This window comes from Taeniopygia guttata, chromosome 7, assembly GCF_048771995.1.
Source record: "Taeniopygia guttata chromosome 7, bTaeGut7.mat, whole genome shotgun sequence".
In the NCBI taxonomy this organism is placed as follows: Eukaryota; Metazoa; Chordata; class Aves; order Passeriformes; family Estrildidae; genus Taeniopygia; species Taeniopygia guttata.
The window spans coordinates 3,163,846-3,179,770 of record NC_133032.1 but is presented as its reverse complement, the minus strand read 5'-3'; the positions used below and the strand labels follow the sequence as shown (position 1 = coordinate 3,179,770).

The 15,925-nt window shown below is 51.0% G+C and overlaps 1 protein-coding gene across 34 annotated transcripts in view; it reads left to right on the top strand.

Moving 5' to 3' along the window:
- Nucleotides 1-15,925, top strand: part of PCBP3 (poly(rC) binding protein 3) — a 56,370-nt gene that overhangs the window by 19,391 nt on the left and 21,054 nt on the right. For 16 of the 34 annotated variants that reach the window (XM_072931947.1, XM_030277005.4, XM_041717394.2 and 13 more), the window contains 7 exons: nt 9,166-9,237; nt 9,516-9,539; nt 10,322-10,354; nt 10,892-11,008; nt 11,514-11,645; nt 11,906-12,034; nt 14,321-14,464. In XM_072931947.1, the coding sequence (XP_072788048.1) occupies nt 9,166-9,237; nt 9,516-9,539; nt 10,322-10,354; nt 10,892-11,008; nt 11,514-11,645; nt 11,906-12,034; nt 14,321-14,464 (651 nt within the window). Of the gene's footprint in view, nt 1-9,093; nt 9,238-9,515; nt 9,540-10,321; nt 10,355-10,891; nt 11,009-11,513; nt 11,646-11,905; nt 12,035-14,320; nt 14,465-15,925 lie in introns of all 34 variants that reach the window. The other 18 variants (XM_041717399.2, XM_041717398.2, XM_041717396.2 and 15 more) reach the window with 4 other exon arrangements.

The following is a 15,925-nucleotide window of genomic DNA, read 5'->3' as shown; positions in this document are numbered from 1 at the left end:
TGTGATCGTGCGCACAGACAAACGGATCTGGTTTAATTTAATTTATTTAATTCTGGGGTTGCTAAGTGGGCTGGCAGCAGGCAGTGGGTGCACCCTTCTGCCACCAAACCCCCTCCACTCCATGGTGCAACTTTGGAGCTGGATCCCACCCATGGCAGAGGCAGGCTGTGATATCGGTGGCACTTCCTCCACGGATTTTGACAGACCCACAGCCCTGCAGGGATGCGGCCACTGCAGTGGTTATGCCCTCACTGCCAGGGCCAGGTCTGGGGACAGGGGCAGTCATGACCCTGGCTCTGGCGGCCCCAGTTTCCAGTGGAGCCGGTTCATCCATTCCCTAGCTGGGGTTTGGCTCAGCATTGAGACACGAAGTTACAGAGGACCTACCACAGCAAGAAGGGGAGAGGAGAGGCGGTTCTCCTTGATCGTAATCGGGGTTGAGATTTAGTTGAAGTGAAAACAGATCGGGAGTGACAGTTTTGGAGCCTGCTGTCAGGGTCTGAGCACAGCATGCTGGCGATCCACCCCCAGATGCCGAGGGCCCCCATCCTCCTCCTCGCCAGCTGGAGCAGGGAGGGCCAGCACCGCACAGGATGGGGACAGTGCAGCCCAGCACGGCCACCACGCAGCCCTGTCACACACTGCCCTGCAGACCCTTCCTTTGGGCTGGGAACAATGCCGGGTGGGACATGGCCCTGTGGTGGCCATCGGTGTGGGATCCCCTGCTCCCACCTCCTCCGGCCCTGCACCCATGAGGGCTTGTCAAAGGAGGGATGTGGTCAGCCTGCATCCCGACTGATCCCCTCGGGGTGCTGCGTCGCTACTCCAGGGAAGGCAGAGACGAGTCTCGTTTCCCATGTCTCTGATCAGTCTCCCATTCCCAAAGAGCGTCCATGGCCAGGGTGGAAGTCATGGGTTTGAGATTGTGGACAAAGAGCCCTGGATCCAACCGGGATGGATGGGACCAGGGTGGTTGTAACTCCCCCCATCACCCTTGATTGATCTCCACATGTTTTCTGTGCTGTGTCTGTCCATTACGTCCCCAGCACGGTAGCTGGGGGGAGTGGGAAGACCTGTGCCCCCATCCCTGGATCAGGAGGGGCTCAGACCTGTCCCAGGTGCTTGGAGAAATTGGGTGGCATTCATGAGAATAGCCCCAATCCCCCATGTTTCTGTCCAGCAGCACCTGGACAGACTGCTCCGGGGCAGCCCATGTGCTCCAGATCTCATCTCTGTTTCCAGGGATTAGAGAAATGGAGATGGGATGAGATGAAGCAGTAGATTGCTTCACTCTCAGGATGAAGGGATTTGTGGACTGCCCCCATATCAGTGGATTGAAAATGGAGGGAAGTAGATTGAAAATGGAGGAAATTATTGGGATGCTGCTGCCTGTGGGATTAAAGCCAGGGTAGTCGGCAGGCTCTCTGGAGGAGGAGGTGAATGAGGGGGGTTATAGGATGACTCCTGCTGAGCAATGTGGAGAGATGCTCCTGGCTGCATCCTTATCTGTTTTGGAGGATGCCCTGGAAGATGGGCACTTTCTGCTTTCCTGGGTCCATGGAGGGGTTCTCCTCTGAGCTGTCCCCCAGCTGCAAGGATGTTGAGAATGTGCCTGGAGCTTTTTGCAGTGCTGTGTCTCTCATTTCCAAAATGCTGGAGAGCAAGGTGCTTGTCTCTGGAGATCCATACACCTCCCTGTGGTCTCTCCTTTGTGAGCATCCAGCATGGGTCTGTGGCCATGGGCATCCTTTTTGGGGAGTCCTTTGGATTCCCCTGAGAAATGACATCTAAAATCTGGCACTTAGGTGGTTGATATTTGACTGTCTCATCCCTTGGGATGTGTTTGCAACTGCGCTAGCTCCTCTGGGGCAAGATACGGGTCCTTTGGGGCTGATGCACAACCTTGGCAGAGCGTCCCTGGGGCATCTGTGGAGGCATCTCCTGCTGGAAGGTGGCACCTCCTGGCTTCTGTTCCTTGGCCTTTGGCTGGGAGGAAAAAACCCTGAATCGGGTGCATTTGGCTTGGCGTCAAGGTTCTTAGTGTGGTTGTTTAACAGAGATGAGCTTTATTTGCCAACACGTGAATGTTCGGAAGATTTAAAGAAGGATAACTGACAGCATGGCGTGGCTGTGGAGAGGCTCTTTTCCTGGATCTTCTTCAGTGCAGCTTAAGCCCCTTGCTCAAGGCCCTGTGTCTCTCTGCCCTCCTGTGCTGCAGAGCCTTGGTTCCTCCAGTCCTTCCCCCGTGGGTCTGTGTTTGCTGACCCCAGGGGTCTGGGGTTGCTCTGTGCTGCCTGGATCTCCTTTGAAGAACCAATTCACCGTTCCTGGTTTAGTTCTCATGATCTTCCAAGTCAGCTTGTCACTCCCAGCCACGTTCAGGTGGATAGGGAGTATTTCCTCTGTTCCTGTGCACTTAATTACACACGGTTAAGTTGCAAAATTCTATGTTATTTTCTTCACATTTCCAAGCTCATTTTGGCTTCTTGCTCTGCTCACCAAGAGCTTCTCCCACCTGGGTTGTCACCTGGCTTTTTAACAGGAGTGTCCCTGATCAATATTTTGGGGGGTTTTAGAGCATTTCGCAGCCATTTTCTGGTGGTTTCACTCACCCCAGCTCCCTGCACACCCCACAGTTGCTCCACTCTCCAGCAGGCTCGGTCCTGCCCTCTGCAGCGCTGCTTGTGGCGCTTCCCAAGTCCCACTGGCGTGGCAGTCAGGGATGTGGACGCAGAGTGTGGCACTGAAGCAGTCACTTTCCTGGTCTCTGCAGTGCCAGGCGATGACGTTGGACGTTTGGGATCCTGGCCCCTGGCTCAGCTTCTGCAGCAGAACCCGCCCCACTCCGCAGTGCCGGGCCCTGCGGCAGGGTCCAGGCTGCGGGGGCAGCGCGGTGCTGCTGGCTCTGCCTCCCTCAGCCCGCTGGGTCACCCGGCATCAGCCAAGACCCAGCCAGTGCTTGATATTCACTGGACCATCAGAAGCTCCAATGGATGCTCCCAGCCTCTCCTAAATAGTGGCTTGGGCTTGGAGGGACAGCTGGTATTTCAGGAAAAAACTGTAATTCCTTTTATCTATCCTTTAATCTGCTGGTAGGCCAAAGGAGGAAGAGCTGATGTTCCTTATCCCAGGGAATGTTATTTCCTTGGCACTCATGGTCTTGCCAAAGGCTCACAGACATCTGCCGGTGCTTCTGGTCACTGTATTGTGGTGCACCCAGCTGCAATGAGCATTGGCTTTCATCATCTCATAGGGGGAAGTTTCTGATGCACTTACGCAGTGTGACATTCACTGAAAATACTGTTTTCATTGGCAAGTTGTTCCAGAAGTAACTGAGAGAGTGATTTGGAAGTGGCTGAATTATAGCACAATGTTCCCATCCCCTCCCTTCTCCCCCCAACCTTCCAAAATCACCTTTAATTAAACAAATAAAATGAGGACCCATTATTCTTTGAATAACTCTTAATAATTCTAATAACCTTGTTGAGATGGTGGTTAAACAGGTTCAAGCCACTGGTTTTGCTCAGGGTCTTAAAATCAAAAAGCCCTGAAAAGCGCCCAAACAAGGTTTTCTATTTTTCCTAAGGACATCTAACATCCTGCTGCTACTACATTGCATTTCCCTCACTCATCCGTGTCTGACCTCTGCTTGCAACACTGCAGCAGCTTGTGTGAGTGAATGAGAATTCTGCGTCCTGCAGATCTGTGCAGATACATCTCTCGGGTACCTGATTTTCCTCTAAACCTCCAATTAATACAAACCCACAAATGCATCAGGGCACAGAGACAGGTACTCTCATCCTGCTGTCCTTTTGCAGTGGGGAAAATGGTGTTCCAGACCATCATCCTGGGGAGGTTGTCAGGGAAAGGCTACAGTTTCATCCAGTGATCTTGACACAAAAGATTGCCACTGTTCTTTTGCCATCACAACAAAACTAGTCGTTCTCCCTGGACTGAGCTCGCTTTGGTGGAGGCTAATGCCTGAGCCCTTAAGTGGGGTTCACCAGATAAAGGAGAAAACCAGGAAATCAGCTGGGAATTTCCTGGAGGGGAGGGTGGGTGTTTGGCTGTGATGTGGCTGTGCCCACTGCAGCGTGACTGCACTGGAGCTCTTCGTCAATGTATCAACGCAGAACAAGAGGAAATGGCTTCAGGATGTGCCCCAGGAGGTTTAGATTGGATATTAGGAAAGATTTCTTCATGGAAAGGGTAGTCAGGCACAGGCTGTCTAGGGCAGTGGTGGAGTCCCCATCCCAGGAACTGCTAAAAAGGCACATGGATGTGGCACCTGGGGACAGGGTTTACTTTGACAGTGCTGGGGAAACAGTTGGACTCAGTGTTCATAGAAGTCTTTTCCAACGCAAATTATTCTGTCAGGCTGTGATCTCAGCTGGAGGGGAGCAGGGAAATGGGAGCAGGCAACTGAGAAAGAAGCCTCCAGAGATGCCTGCTGTGAGGGCCAGAGCAGGACATTAGTCTTCTGTGCTGCTTTTAATGATCACAGGCAGGGGAGAGGCATGGATATCCTCTGGCTGACGTACTAGGAGGGCACAGGGCATCTTTTTTGGTAAAATATTCCCACAAAGCTGGAGAGTGGAGAGGAGGAAAGGTCAGTCAAAATGACTACAGCTATGGAAAATGGCAGCAGCTGGAACTGCAGCTTTGTTCCCAAATGGCTTTTGGTGTCTTTCGTGTAGATGGTGCTACTGCCCTCTCACAGCTTCAACTCCCAACAGCTGAAGCTCGTTGGTAGCTGATGAATTTACACGTGGTTTAAGGTTTTTCCTCCTTTCAGCCCTGTCTTGACCTGGCCAGACTGCACTGTCGTCATAATCCCGAGCTGGCTGCATTGCCGAGCTTCCCAGCCACTAAAACATCACGCTGGAAATTGCTGGATTAGGTCGTAATGGCAAGATCAAGTCAGCGGGAGATGAGTGGGGAGAAAGCTCCTGCTTACGCAGATGGACAGGCGGCTCTCCTTGAGAAAACAGGCTAGAAAGCCTAAAATGTCAGAAAAACATCCTCTTTCCTGGCCTCTCTGGCTTTTCTCTGCTTTTAACACACCCATCATCTGCCAAAGGTCAGAAAACCCTGGTCTGAGTTTTGTAAAGACAATATGGAGAAGTCAGAGGTATTTAAACATTTCCTCCCTCACAGAGGAAAATGCTGTCTTGAGTGTTGGACGTTCTGTCCCAGATGTTAATTCCCAACACTAAATTCTGCCACCCCTATTTGAAATCCTGACTGCGGGATATTGCAGTGTGCTGGAGGATGCCAAGGGGTTTTGGGTGTGGTCCTTCGGGAAGGTGGCACAGCAGGGATTGCACAGACCAAGGCCTTGCCCACCCCGCTCTTTACCTGCACACATCATCAAGGGCTCGTGGTCAGCAGGGATCTGAGGTGTTGGATTTTACCAGCCTGCACTGACCAGGAGAAGCTGTGGCTGCCCCATCCCTGGAAGTGTCCAAGGTCCCTTCCAACCCAAACCATTTTGTGATTCTGTGATACCCCTACAAGAAAGTGGGATTTTCTGGAGGCCCTGTGATGGGTGTGGGGGGGTGATGGAGACTTTCTCCTTTGCATTGGATTGATGGTGCCTGTGAACTTTCCACCCAAACATTTCAGGGAGGAGGGGAGTTATGCCAGTGGGGCATCGTTGCACAGACTTGTCCTCTCTGCTTGTTTTTGGACAGCTTGAACAAAATACTGCTATAGCCCCTAAAAACAATTCTAGGAAGCAAAGTTTGTCTGCATGGGGCTTGTGCACCTAGCGAGCCCTAGGAATGAAGAGGAGGTGGAAGAGGAGGACAAGGGCTGGCTTCAGCAAGCACAGAGTTAACAATGTCCCCCAGCCCCTGCAGGGATTTGGGCTCTGCCCAAGCTCAGCTGAGCCTCCTGCCATCAGGGATAGCATCCCTGATAGGATATCAGAGGCATGATTCCCAACATCTGCTTTCCCAGCTCCTGTATGGAAGCTAGGCTGGAGAGCAACATCCAGCCCAGAGCTCCATTTCCCTCCCCCTGTTCTGCTTCATGTGCCCTGTATGGGAGATGATCGTGTTATTAAATTAATTCAATACACAGTGTTCAGAGTTCCCCTAATTGGAAGGGAATTGCTCAAATTGTAGGGATCTGTTGGTATTTGTGAGTTATCAGCAAGCATAAACTCAAGAGTGCCAACTGAGGCAATTGTTCCAACCTCTAAAAAATGGGAAAAGAGAAAAATTGGAGTTGCGTACGTTTGCATCTGGGGAAAAGGAGTCTTCCTGCTGTTCTGGGCTTTCATTTCCTTCCAATTCCTTGATTGCTGATTCCTGAGTTGCTTTTTCAGGCATAGGGGATTCCTGATAGATTAAGGAAATTTCCCAGAATGTAATATATTTGAACCAAGGAAGAACCAGATTGCTCTGAGAACTGGTGATGTCTCCTTCAGGCACGTTTACAAAGGCAGCTGCAATTAACAGGCCTATTTCTTGTGGAATGGGATCATCCTTTGGAAGGGCATTGTCCAGCTTTGGGACAGATCTCCCCTTGCTGTGGTGCAAAAACTTTTGGCTGCTCCCCATGCATGGCAGGAGGATGCTCCAGTCCTCCACCTGTGGTTGCCCAGGTGTGATGGTTGGCACAGCCTGGCTTGACTCACTGTGCAACTTCCCTTTTGGGGCCTAGCTTTACACTTCTGTGTCCTAATTCCATGTCTTTGACCTCTGTGGGGCTGTACCTGCTTCGCACTGGGCTGGAGCAGGGCTCAGTGTCTACTCTGTGCATTGGGCTGCATGTAATGGTGTCCTCAGGGCTTTCAAGTGAGTGGACAAAGGAGCCATTTCAAAGCTGTGGTGGACAAGGCAGAACACGATGGTGAAGAGGAAGGGGCTGAGATTGTTCTCTCTCCAGGCAGGGAATGCTCTAAAATGCTCAAAATGGCATTCTGGGGGATAATTTTTCCCAGCTCTTTGTCCATGAAGAATGAGGGCTGTTGGGGGAGGCCTGTGCCCAGAGTAAATGCTTTGGATCTATTGTTGCCATGCCTTCCATTGAGCTCATGGGCCCCCTATAAAACACTTACCTTTCACTAGTATGATTAAGAAAAGGCCAATATAGCTTTCCTGCTCACTGGAGCATGAAGCGTGTTTAATTTAATAATGCTGATAAATCTTAAAGCCAGGAGCATTTGCCTAACACATGACCCACTTTTTCAATCAATTGGAAGCATTTACGTAACAGCCTGATGCAGGGTTCCTCCTGCAAGGGATGTGGAGCTGAGGATGGCAAACACCCTCCCTGCCACAGGACATGGGGGAATCGCTTTAGACCAAAAGAAGGGAGGATTAGATGAGATTTTAGGAAGAAATTCTTCCCTGTGAGGGTGGGGAGGCCCTGGCACAGGGTGCCCAGAGAACCTGTATTCCTGGAAGTGTCCAAGGCCAGGTTGGACTCCTGGCTGCTCTTTGGAGCAGCCTGGGATAGTAGAGGGAGTCCCTGCCCATGGCAGGGGAGTGGAATGGAATATCTTAAGTTCCCTTCCAACCCAAACCATTTTATGATTCTGTGATGTCTCCAGTGCAGGAGTTTGTCTCCTGGCACATTGTGAGCGCCAGAAATGCCGACCTCCACCTATCAGCTTATTGACCCTTTTTGGTACTGCCTCCCATGCAGGAGTCAGCCTGGGGTTAACCAACACAGCTAGTTACTCTTTTCCTTCATTGTACACCTTACAGTAGGCTCAGTCTTGAAAATTCCTGATCTTGCCTGTTCTGTTACAGTGTCTCAGCCCATTCCTGTCATTTTAGTCTCCAATGTCCTCGCCTTTTTTCCTCAGAAATATTCTCCTTCTCCCCACCCTTCAAAGCACCTTTTGGCTTGATGTAGAACCAGATGGTTTCTGTTGGAAAGGACCTTAAAGCTCATCTTTGAACTTCCACTGTCCCAGGTTGCTCCAAGCCCTGTCCAACCTGGCTGGAGCCCACAGCCTCTCTGGGCAACCTGTGCCGATGAACCTGTTTTGGTGTTCAGCACATTTCATTTCTTATCCTTCTTGTGAGGATTCCATATTTTCTTTCATTTGTAACATGCAGCAGGCTCAAGCCCCATGTTTGCATGTAGATCATAAGCAGCCTCATTCCCAGTGAGCCAGCATCCTTTAGCTTTAGGGAGTTCTATCCCCCTGCAAACCACGTGAGTTTATCCATTTTGGGTTTCATAACAACCTCTAGGAAGAGGTTTTGCATCAAACCCATATCCCAGCCGTGGTCTGTGCATTGCTGCTGTTTATTCATCCTGACTTGCATTAAAGCAGTACTTGAGAACTTTTTTATCTCCTGTTTTTTTTGCTCACATAAGTCCCTGTCTGAGCAAAGGGAAATGCCAGATGCTTGTGAGCAGGATGAAAAAAACTCCCATCTGATACAGACTGAGGGATTAAATAATGTGAGGGAGAATTGCTCTGCATCCTTCAGCATTGCACGTAGAAGGATGCTGGCACCTCCCTCTGGGACAGGAGTGCTCAGCCCATGCAATGGGCTGCAGGGACATTTCATATGCCACGTCCTCATGCAGAGATGCTCCTAAAGAGGCATCAGGAGTGAAAAATGAAGCATTTGTTGCCATTCTGCGGTTTTTATTTATTTCCCCCCATTGACTTCAAAACATCAGCGACCCTCTAGAGGGCAGAGGAGGAAAGAGAGAGAATGGAAAAGGAAAACAGCACGATTTCCTTACGGTTTCCTTACATATGTGTGACATGAGTGACTGGAAGTGATGTGGTCCACAGTCTGCCCAGCTGGGGAGCTCTTAGATCAGGATGTGTGGCAACCAGGATGCCAGTTCTGTCCTTTCCATTCAGTGCTCCTGGAGTCAGACAGACAATTCCTGACCACTGAAAAAGTGCCTTGTGGTTTTCTTTGTGCTGGAAATGGTGAACTTTGATTTGCTAAATAGGTGCTGTGGGTGCTTTAAAGCCCCGCTGCAGCCGCTGGCCCTTGGCCAGGCTGCTCCTCTGATGCCCTGGTCCAGAGTTGTTTTTTACCTTCTGTGGGGTCTGTCCCACCCCGAGGAACTTGTTCTGAGAGCAAGCCTTCCCCACTGTGTCCCCAGGTGATCCTGCCAAGGTGCTGCCTGTGCCGGGGCTGCTCTCCCAGCTAACGCACGTCTCCCGTCCCCTGGTAGGAAATGGAGTCCAAGGTCTCTGAAGGCGGCCTCAACGTCACCCTCACCATCCGGCTGCTGATGCATGGCAAGGTAAGGGGTTCCCACAGAGGAAGTGTCCTCACAGGTCCCTCTCCCACCTGCCCAGCCCCACACACAGCTCTGTCCAGCTGTCCCAGCCCCGGGAATAGCTCTCCTGCCGGTGGGGAGGGTGGCATGGTACTCCTGCTCCCTCTCCTTCCTGCCCCTCAACCTTGTCCCTCTGCTGGGGACAATGTCCACCAGGTCTTCACTTCATTATGGGGTTGGGTTGGATTCTCATCATGTTTTCTAATGGCAGTTCCTCTGGTTTTGGCTTTTTCTCTGTGTAGGAAGTTGGAAGCATCATTGGGAAGGTAAGGATGCTTTTTAATGTACCTTTGATGCTGTTCCTGCACCTGTGGTGTGGCAGATGCCATAGTCGCCTCTTCCCTGTGATGTCCTGGAAAGTGTTGGGTGCCTGACCTAGTTGCTGCATTTGTGAGCCAGAAATGAGGAGAGACCCACAAAGGGGTCAAAAGACAATTTTCCCCTAAAAACCTCACCCATCACCAAACTGTTTCCAGCTGCTTCACTGGCTCATGACTGGGAGTTTACAGTCATGTTGCTCTGGTGTTTTCATCAAATAACTTCATTAAGAGATACTAAAAATGTCACACAGATAGATTTGAATTCTATTTTAAGTAATTCTATAACCCCTGTCTCTGAGGCCAGAGGACTTCATTTACCATGTGCATAAAAGCTTCCTGAGTTGCTCTGGTGTTTCCACAGTGTTTTGGAAAGTCCTGGCTATACAGGATTTGGGGTTTTTTTTTGGGGTGATTTTAAAAGAAAGGTTTATAGTGGCAAAGATTTGCAGCATGAACACGTTTTCCCTGTAGGCTTGTGCCTTATTTTTCCATCAGCATGTCCAACTCTGGGAAGATTCACAGTTGTGAATTTGTATGTATATATTTGATGATTTACATGCTCAGCTCTTCAGCTGACCATCATGTGGGGATGCAGGACTAGGCATCACAGTTCACATGTTTTTGGCTACACATTGGCATGTATTAGGGAGATGCGTTTTTGGTTGGATTGTTTTAAAGGTAGAAGTTGTGAATTTTCAGTAATGGCTTGGTTTTCCCTCTTGTTTCAGAAAGGAGAGACCGTGAAGAAGATGCGTGAGGAGGTGAGCAGCCTGCTCTGTGGATGATTTATAGGAGGAAAGGAGTGCAGAGTGATCATAGCTGCACATTGCCCTGTGTAATACGTGCAGTAATTCCCAAGGTCAGGACAAGCAAGCCAGCTGTTCCCAGAGTTCCTTGGACCAGTTTTTTCCCTTCACACTCAAACTCCTGTCACATTTTCCAGAGTCAAGTATTTAATGAAACGTTGAAATTAAGTCACTTGTAAGATGCTTTGAGTTTGTCCAAGATCTTTGTACCTGCAGCTCCCAGGGATTTGTCAGGACAGTGAGTAAAACTCTTCACAGGCAATGACCCCATGAGCTGGTCTTACCTCAATGCCATGGGTTTGCTTTGCAATAAAACATTGGAAATGCTTTCGAAGGGTTGGGATAAGGCAGGGCTGAAATCACTGCAGAGGAGGGGTAGGAGTTTGGAAGGTTAGCTGGAATGCTATGAGGCTGGCACAGGTGTCAGGCTGAGAGAGGACCCAACCTGATTGCTTGGCTGTGGCTATTCTAGGACTCCTCTTCTCTTTCCAGAGCGGGGCAAGGATCAACATCTCAGAGGGGAACTGCCCTGAGCGGATTGTGACCATCACTGGCCCCACTGATGCCATCTTCAAGGCTTTTGCCATGATCGCCTACAAATTTGAGGAGGTAAGAAATGTGAGCCAGGCCATGATTGGGGAGAGCAGTGCCTGGTTGGATTTGCCTACCTGGGACATGGCCTCACCACAGAACGTTTCACACATCTCTAACTAGGGTGCAACTGGAGCACAAGTCTGATGGGGAGCAGCTCAGGGAGCTGGGGCACTCAGCCTGGAGAAAAAGAGGCTCAGGGGGGACCTTCTCACCCTCTACAACTGCTTGGAAGGAGAGTGTAGCCTTTTAGGGGTTGGTCTTTTCTCCCAGGTAACAGGTGACTGGATCAGAGGAAATGACCTCAGTTTTGGGTTGGATATTAGGGAAGATTTCTTCACTGGAAGGTTGGTCAGGCCTGGGAACAGGCTGCTCTGGGCGGTGATGGTCACCATCCCTGGAAGTGCTCAAGAGGGAACACTTTAGTCACCTGACTACAACATGTATAGATGTGCCACCTGGACACTGGAGGTTGCTCTGGTCAGGTACCAAGGGCTGACGTGCTGCACTTTTCCTTCCCAAGGACATAACCAACTCCATGAGCAACAGCACTGCTACCAGCAAACCTCCGGTGACACTGCGGCTGGTGGTGCCGGCAAGTCAGTGCGGCTCCCTCATCGGCAAGGGGGGCTCCAAGATCAAGGAAATCCGAGAGGTAAGGCAGATTCCGTTTCATTATTGCACCCCAGTGCAGCTCCTCAGAGCTGATCTGCGGCCAAGGGGGAGCTCCCTTGGAAAAGGGGATCCCTGTGCTGCATCAAGCATCATGTTGCTTCCCAGGATGGCGCGGCTGATGTAGGCACAGGGTGCCACATGCCGGGCCCTCGGGAGGTGCATGGTGTTGGAGCTGGAGCTGGCTCTGAGTGAAGGCGTTCAGCTGTGGGATTTCTCCTTCCTTTCTTTTTCTGTCTCCAGTCCACAGGTGCTCAGGTCCAAGTGGCGGGGGACATGCTGCCCAACTCCACGGAGCGGGCAGTGACAATCTCGGGGACACCCGACGCAATTATCCAGTGTGTCAAACAGATCTGTGTGGTGATGCTGGAGGTATAGTCTGTAACAAAGGGGGTAAAGTACATACGGAAAAAAAATCACAGCTTGCCCCACTACAAGTGCTGGGAGCTGTGGAGTGTGTCTCTCTCGTCCCCTTCACCACGCATTGTCGGACCACTCTCATTTCCCGGTACCTCTGCTGGATATACACCCCACGTCGTTTCCCCACCATTGTCTTTAGTTCCTAGAGTCCCACACTGGAAGCCTGTCTGGTTGGGTGCCCCAAAGGAGGTGGTTTGTGTCAGAGCAGAGGGTGGCTTCAGGGCAGAGGGGTGCCAGCAAGCTGGGACAGCCTGGCCTGGCGTCCCAGCAGCGCTCAGGGTGCCGTGAGAAGGATATAGGGGCAACAGCCAGTGCTCCAAGAACCTGGTCTCTGCCTCACAAGGACCACAACCAGGAGGAGGAGGCTAGAGCATCCCCTGCACTGGGAGAGATGGAACTGGGAGCACAAGGCTGTGTTCCAGTGAGGCACAGTGGGAATGGTAGTGAGGAAGGCTGGTGGAGAGCAGGGACTGTAGGGCACATGGATATATGTCCAGGGTGCCCTTTTCTGGGATAAATGCTGGCAAGCAAAGGTGGAAGATCTCTGCCATGGAGAAATGCTGGTGTACCAGTTGCTGGAGATGACCTCAGCCACATGCCTCACATCCACACCTGCCGCCTCAGGTGGTAGGAGCTCCAGGAGGAAAGTCCCTGGGACACAGGATGGTGACTCATTCCACTCCTGGTGCATCCCAGGGAGAGACAAAGCAGGACTGATGTAAGGCCCTCTGCCTAGCTGCGCAGCCCTTTCAGGAAGGAGCACATTTCCCACTGGAAAAGCTTCAGATGGGGATGGCAGGGCTTGGTGAAGGTGATGCAAAGCCAGATGGAAGCATCTTCAGCTTGGCAGCAGCACATCTCAGGAGGGATAGACAAGAGCCACATTACCCATCCCTGCTGGCTGTGATGCTCAGGCAGCTGCACTGCTGCCAGAGGAATTTTGGATGATCAGGTCACAGACTGCAGCATCTGATGACTCCAGGTCACAGACTGCAGCAGAGATGAGCCTGATGTGATGCTTGCCAGGTGTATTAAAAAGTTTTTCTCACAAAGCAAGATGTGCTGCTCCTCTGTACAGCTCAGGCATGGGAAAGAGAAAAACCCACAAGTCTTCTTGCAGTCTGAAATCTGGAAAGTGCACTGGCTTTAACAGCTCACAGAGGTATTCCATATCACCTTTCAGTCTTAAACAGATAATCCCAGCTCGTCCCCTCCAAGATTTGTAATGCAATAAAAGAATGAGTGGGTTTGGGATGTTGGAGATGTACTTTGATCAGCTTTCCCACAGACAGGTTCTTAGCAGCAGGATTTAGATAATGCTGCTTGCCTACAAGTAGATATCCAAAGAATGTAGAGAAGAAAAAAACAACTTCCATGAGGTAGAATAATTTCTATTGCCTGTCCTTATATAGCAGTCACTGAGTTGTTTAAATGTGGCTAGAGAGCAGGAGGAGAGCTGAAATCTCTCCTGATCCCTAGAAACCTCCATGTTTCCTATAGCCTGTAAGTTGTTCAGGAGAAAACCAGTAGGGAGAACACATCACACCAGTGACTGATTCACTGCACTTCTGCTCAGACCTACCCAGGGACCCAACAGAGAGCAGCAAGACCACAGAATCATGGGTTGGAAGGGACCATCACAGAATGTGTGGGTTGGAAGGCACCTTCAAGGCCATCTAATTCTAGCCCCCTGCCAATGTGCAGGGACACCTCTCAGCTGACAGGACCACAGGTGCCTCACAGCACCCACATCGCAGCTCAGATGGCGATGGACCACACCAAGGGCTGAAGGTGACCCTGTTCCAGTGGTGAGGAAGATGAGGGCAGCCAAAGAGCTTGAGCATGGTGCTGGGTTGCTCAGATGGGCTGTACCTCCCCATCTTGCTGCTTGAGGCTCTCCTCAGGGCATTCTGAGGAGGGCTTTTGGAGCCTAGAGCAGGCAATGTGGTTTGCGCAGAGCAGAGCAAAGCTGAGGGAGGCAGTGAAGGTCCAGGAGGCCATTTAGGGGCCTGTGCCTTGGCAGGGGATCTCCCATGCCCCAGCTTGTCCTTGTTGCCCATGAAACCTCTCTTTCTCCCGTGCTCCTGTCCAGAAATGTTGTGGTGTTGCCTGGTGTGGGTGTTGTTGTGGCGGCTCCGGGGGCCGTGCTCCATTAAGTGCTTTCTAACACTCTTTTTGCCACCATTTCAGGAAAGCTGTTCTAATGTTCTCTCTCCCTCTCCTTATCCCTTTTCCTAGTCCCCACCAAAAGGTGCCACCATTCCCTACCGCCCAAAGCCCGCCTCCACCCCTGTCATTTTTGCAGGTGGTCAGGTAAGAGCCGACCCGCTTGCAGCCTCCACTGCCAACCTGAGCCTTTTACTGCAGCACCAGCCGCTGCCCGTTAGTGCACTCAGGTTTCTTGCCTTCTGATTTGCATGATGCCATCCCATCCATTGTGTGCCACGGCAGCTGGACTGAAAGCTCTTGGCTTAGCTCCTGTGGTGGATGCTGGACAATGAGCAGAAGGGAAGAGCCATCCTGGGGAGACAGGGTGTCACCTCCATGTCAGGGTGGCACACAAAGGAAAGGCTGGAATTTACTTCACTAGACCCAAGTTCAGTATTTCTCAGTGGTTGAGAAGGAGAGGATAAGAAAAGCATTGTTGAACAAGAGGCCGTCACTGCCCTCTGGCACCTCCAGCTCAATTAAAAATACCTTTATGTAGCTGTCATTGATCCAAGGTAGGAAGGGTTTGTCACAGCTACTCCTCTGCTCAGGGCAGCCACCATGGAAGAGCCGTGTCTCCCTCCCTGGTGCTCAGCTGGTTTGGGGTACTCCTTCCCCCTGCCAGCAGAGCCTACACTGTGTCACCCCCAGTGACATTGCAGTCTTGCAGACATCACGTGCTATTTCCGGCAGGGAGCTTTGGAGTGGTTTTTCCTCTGTGGGATAACCATCACGCAGGTGAGCTGGAGGTTATTCTGAAAACAAAAATTAGCAGAAACAAGAGCAATTGAATACACGGCTGTTTCTAAAGAGGGAACTTGCACTGTTGCTTTCTCCACCTTATCTCCTCACCTCACCTGATGACTGAGGGCTTGCCTGTAGATGCCACCCTGCTGAGGTGCATAACATCCAGCAGGGGATGCACCTTCCCAAGAGCTCCAGCACCACAAAACCACAGTTTATGCCACCCAGAGCAGCTCCACACAAGTTACTTAATTTCTTTCCAACCATAATAAATAGAAGGACAAACTAAGAACAGGAGCAAAGCCCCGAGCACAGGCTATTTCAGGCTGATTTAGTCAATCATTGGGATCAGGAGTGTGTCACTCCATCCGAGTAGCCATCCTGGAAAAGAACTTCGAGTCCAGCTGCCTGGTCTATTCAAAAGGGAGAGTGAGATAGAGGCAGCAATTCTCCTGCTGTGAATGGTTGGTTTCTTGGACAGAAGTAACATCATGGGAAGAAGCAATTGTCTCTGAAGTGAGAGCTCTTCCCAATGTTGGGAGCCCTTTGACTCTGCCCGGGGGTGGCCTGGGGTGGGTGGGCTGAAGACAGCTGGTGAGAGTGGTGACAAGTGTTTGGGGTGGGATGAGCCTCCAGGAGCTCAGCAGGCTGAGTGATGTAGCAGCCAACGACAGCTGCCAAAGGGACCAGACCTCAAAGGTCAGACTTGAGTTGCATCTGTCCAAGACACCTTCCTGCCCTTGATTACCTTTTTTGACTCAGTTTTTCTAATCAAAAAACAATGGCCAAATTAAACCACCAGGATGGGCAACTCTTCAGCCTCTGTCGTGTCCCCATTGTGCTGGGATGCTGGTGGGCACTGAGACAGCCATTTTCCCTTTTCCTCCTGCA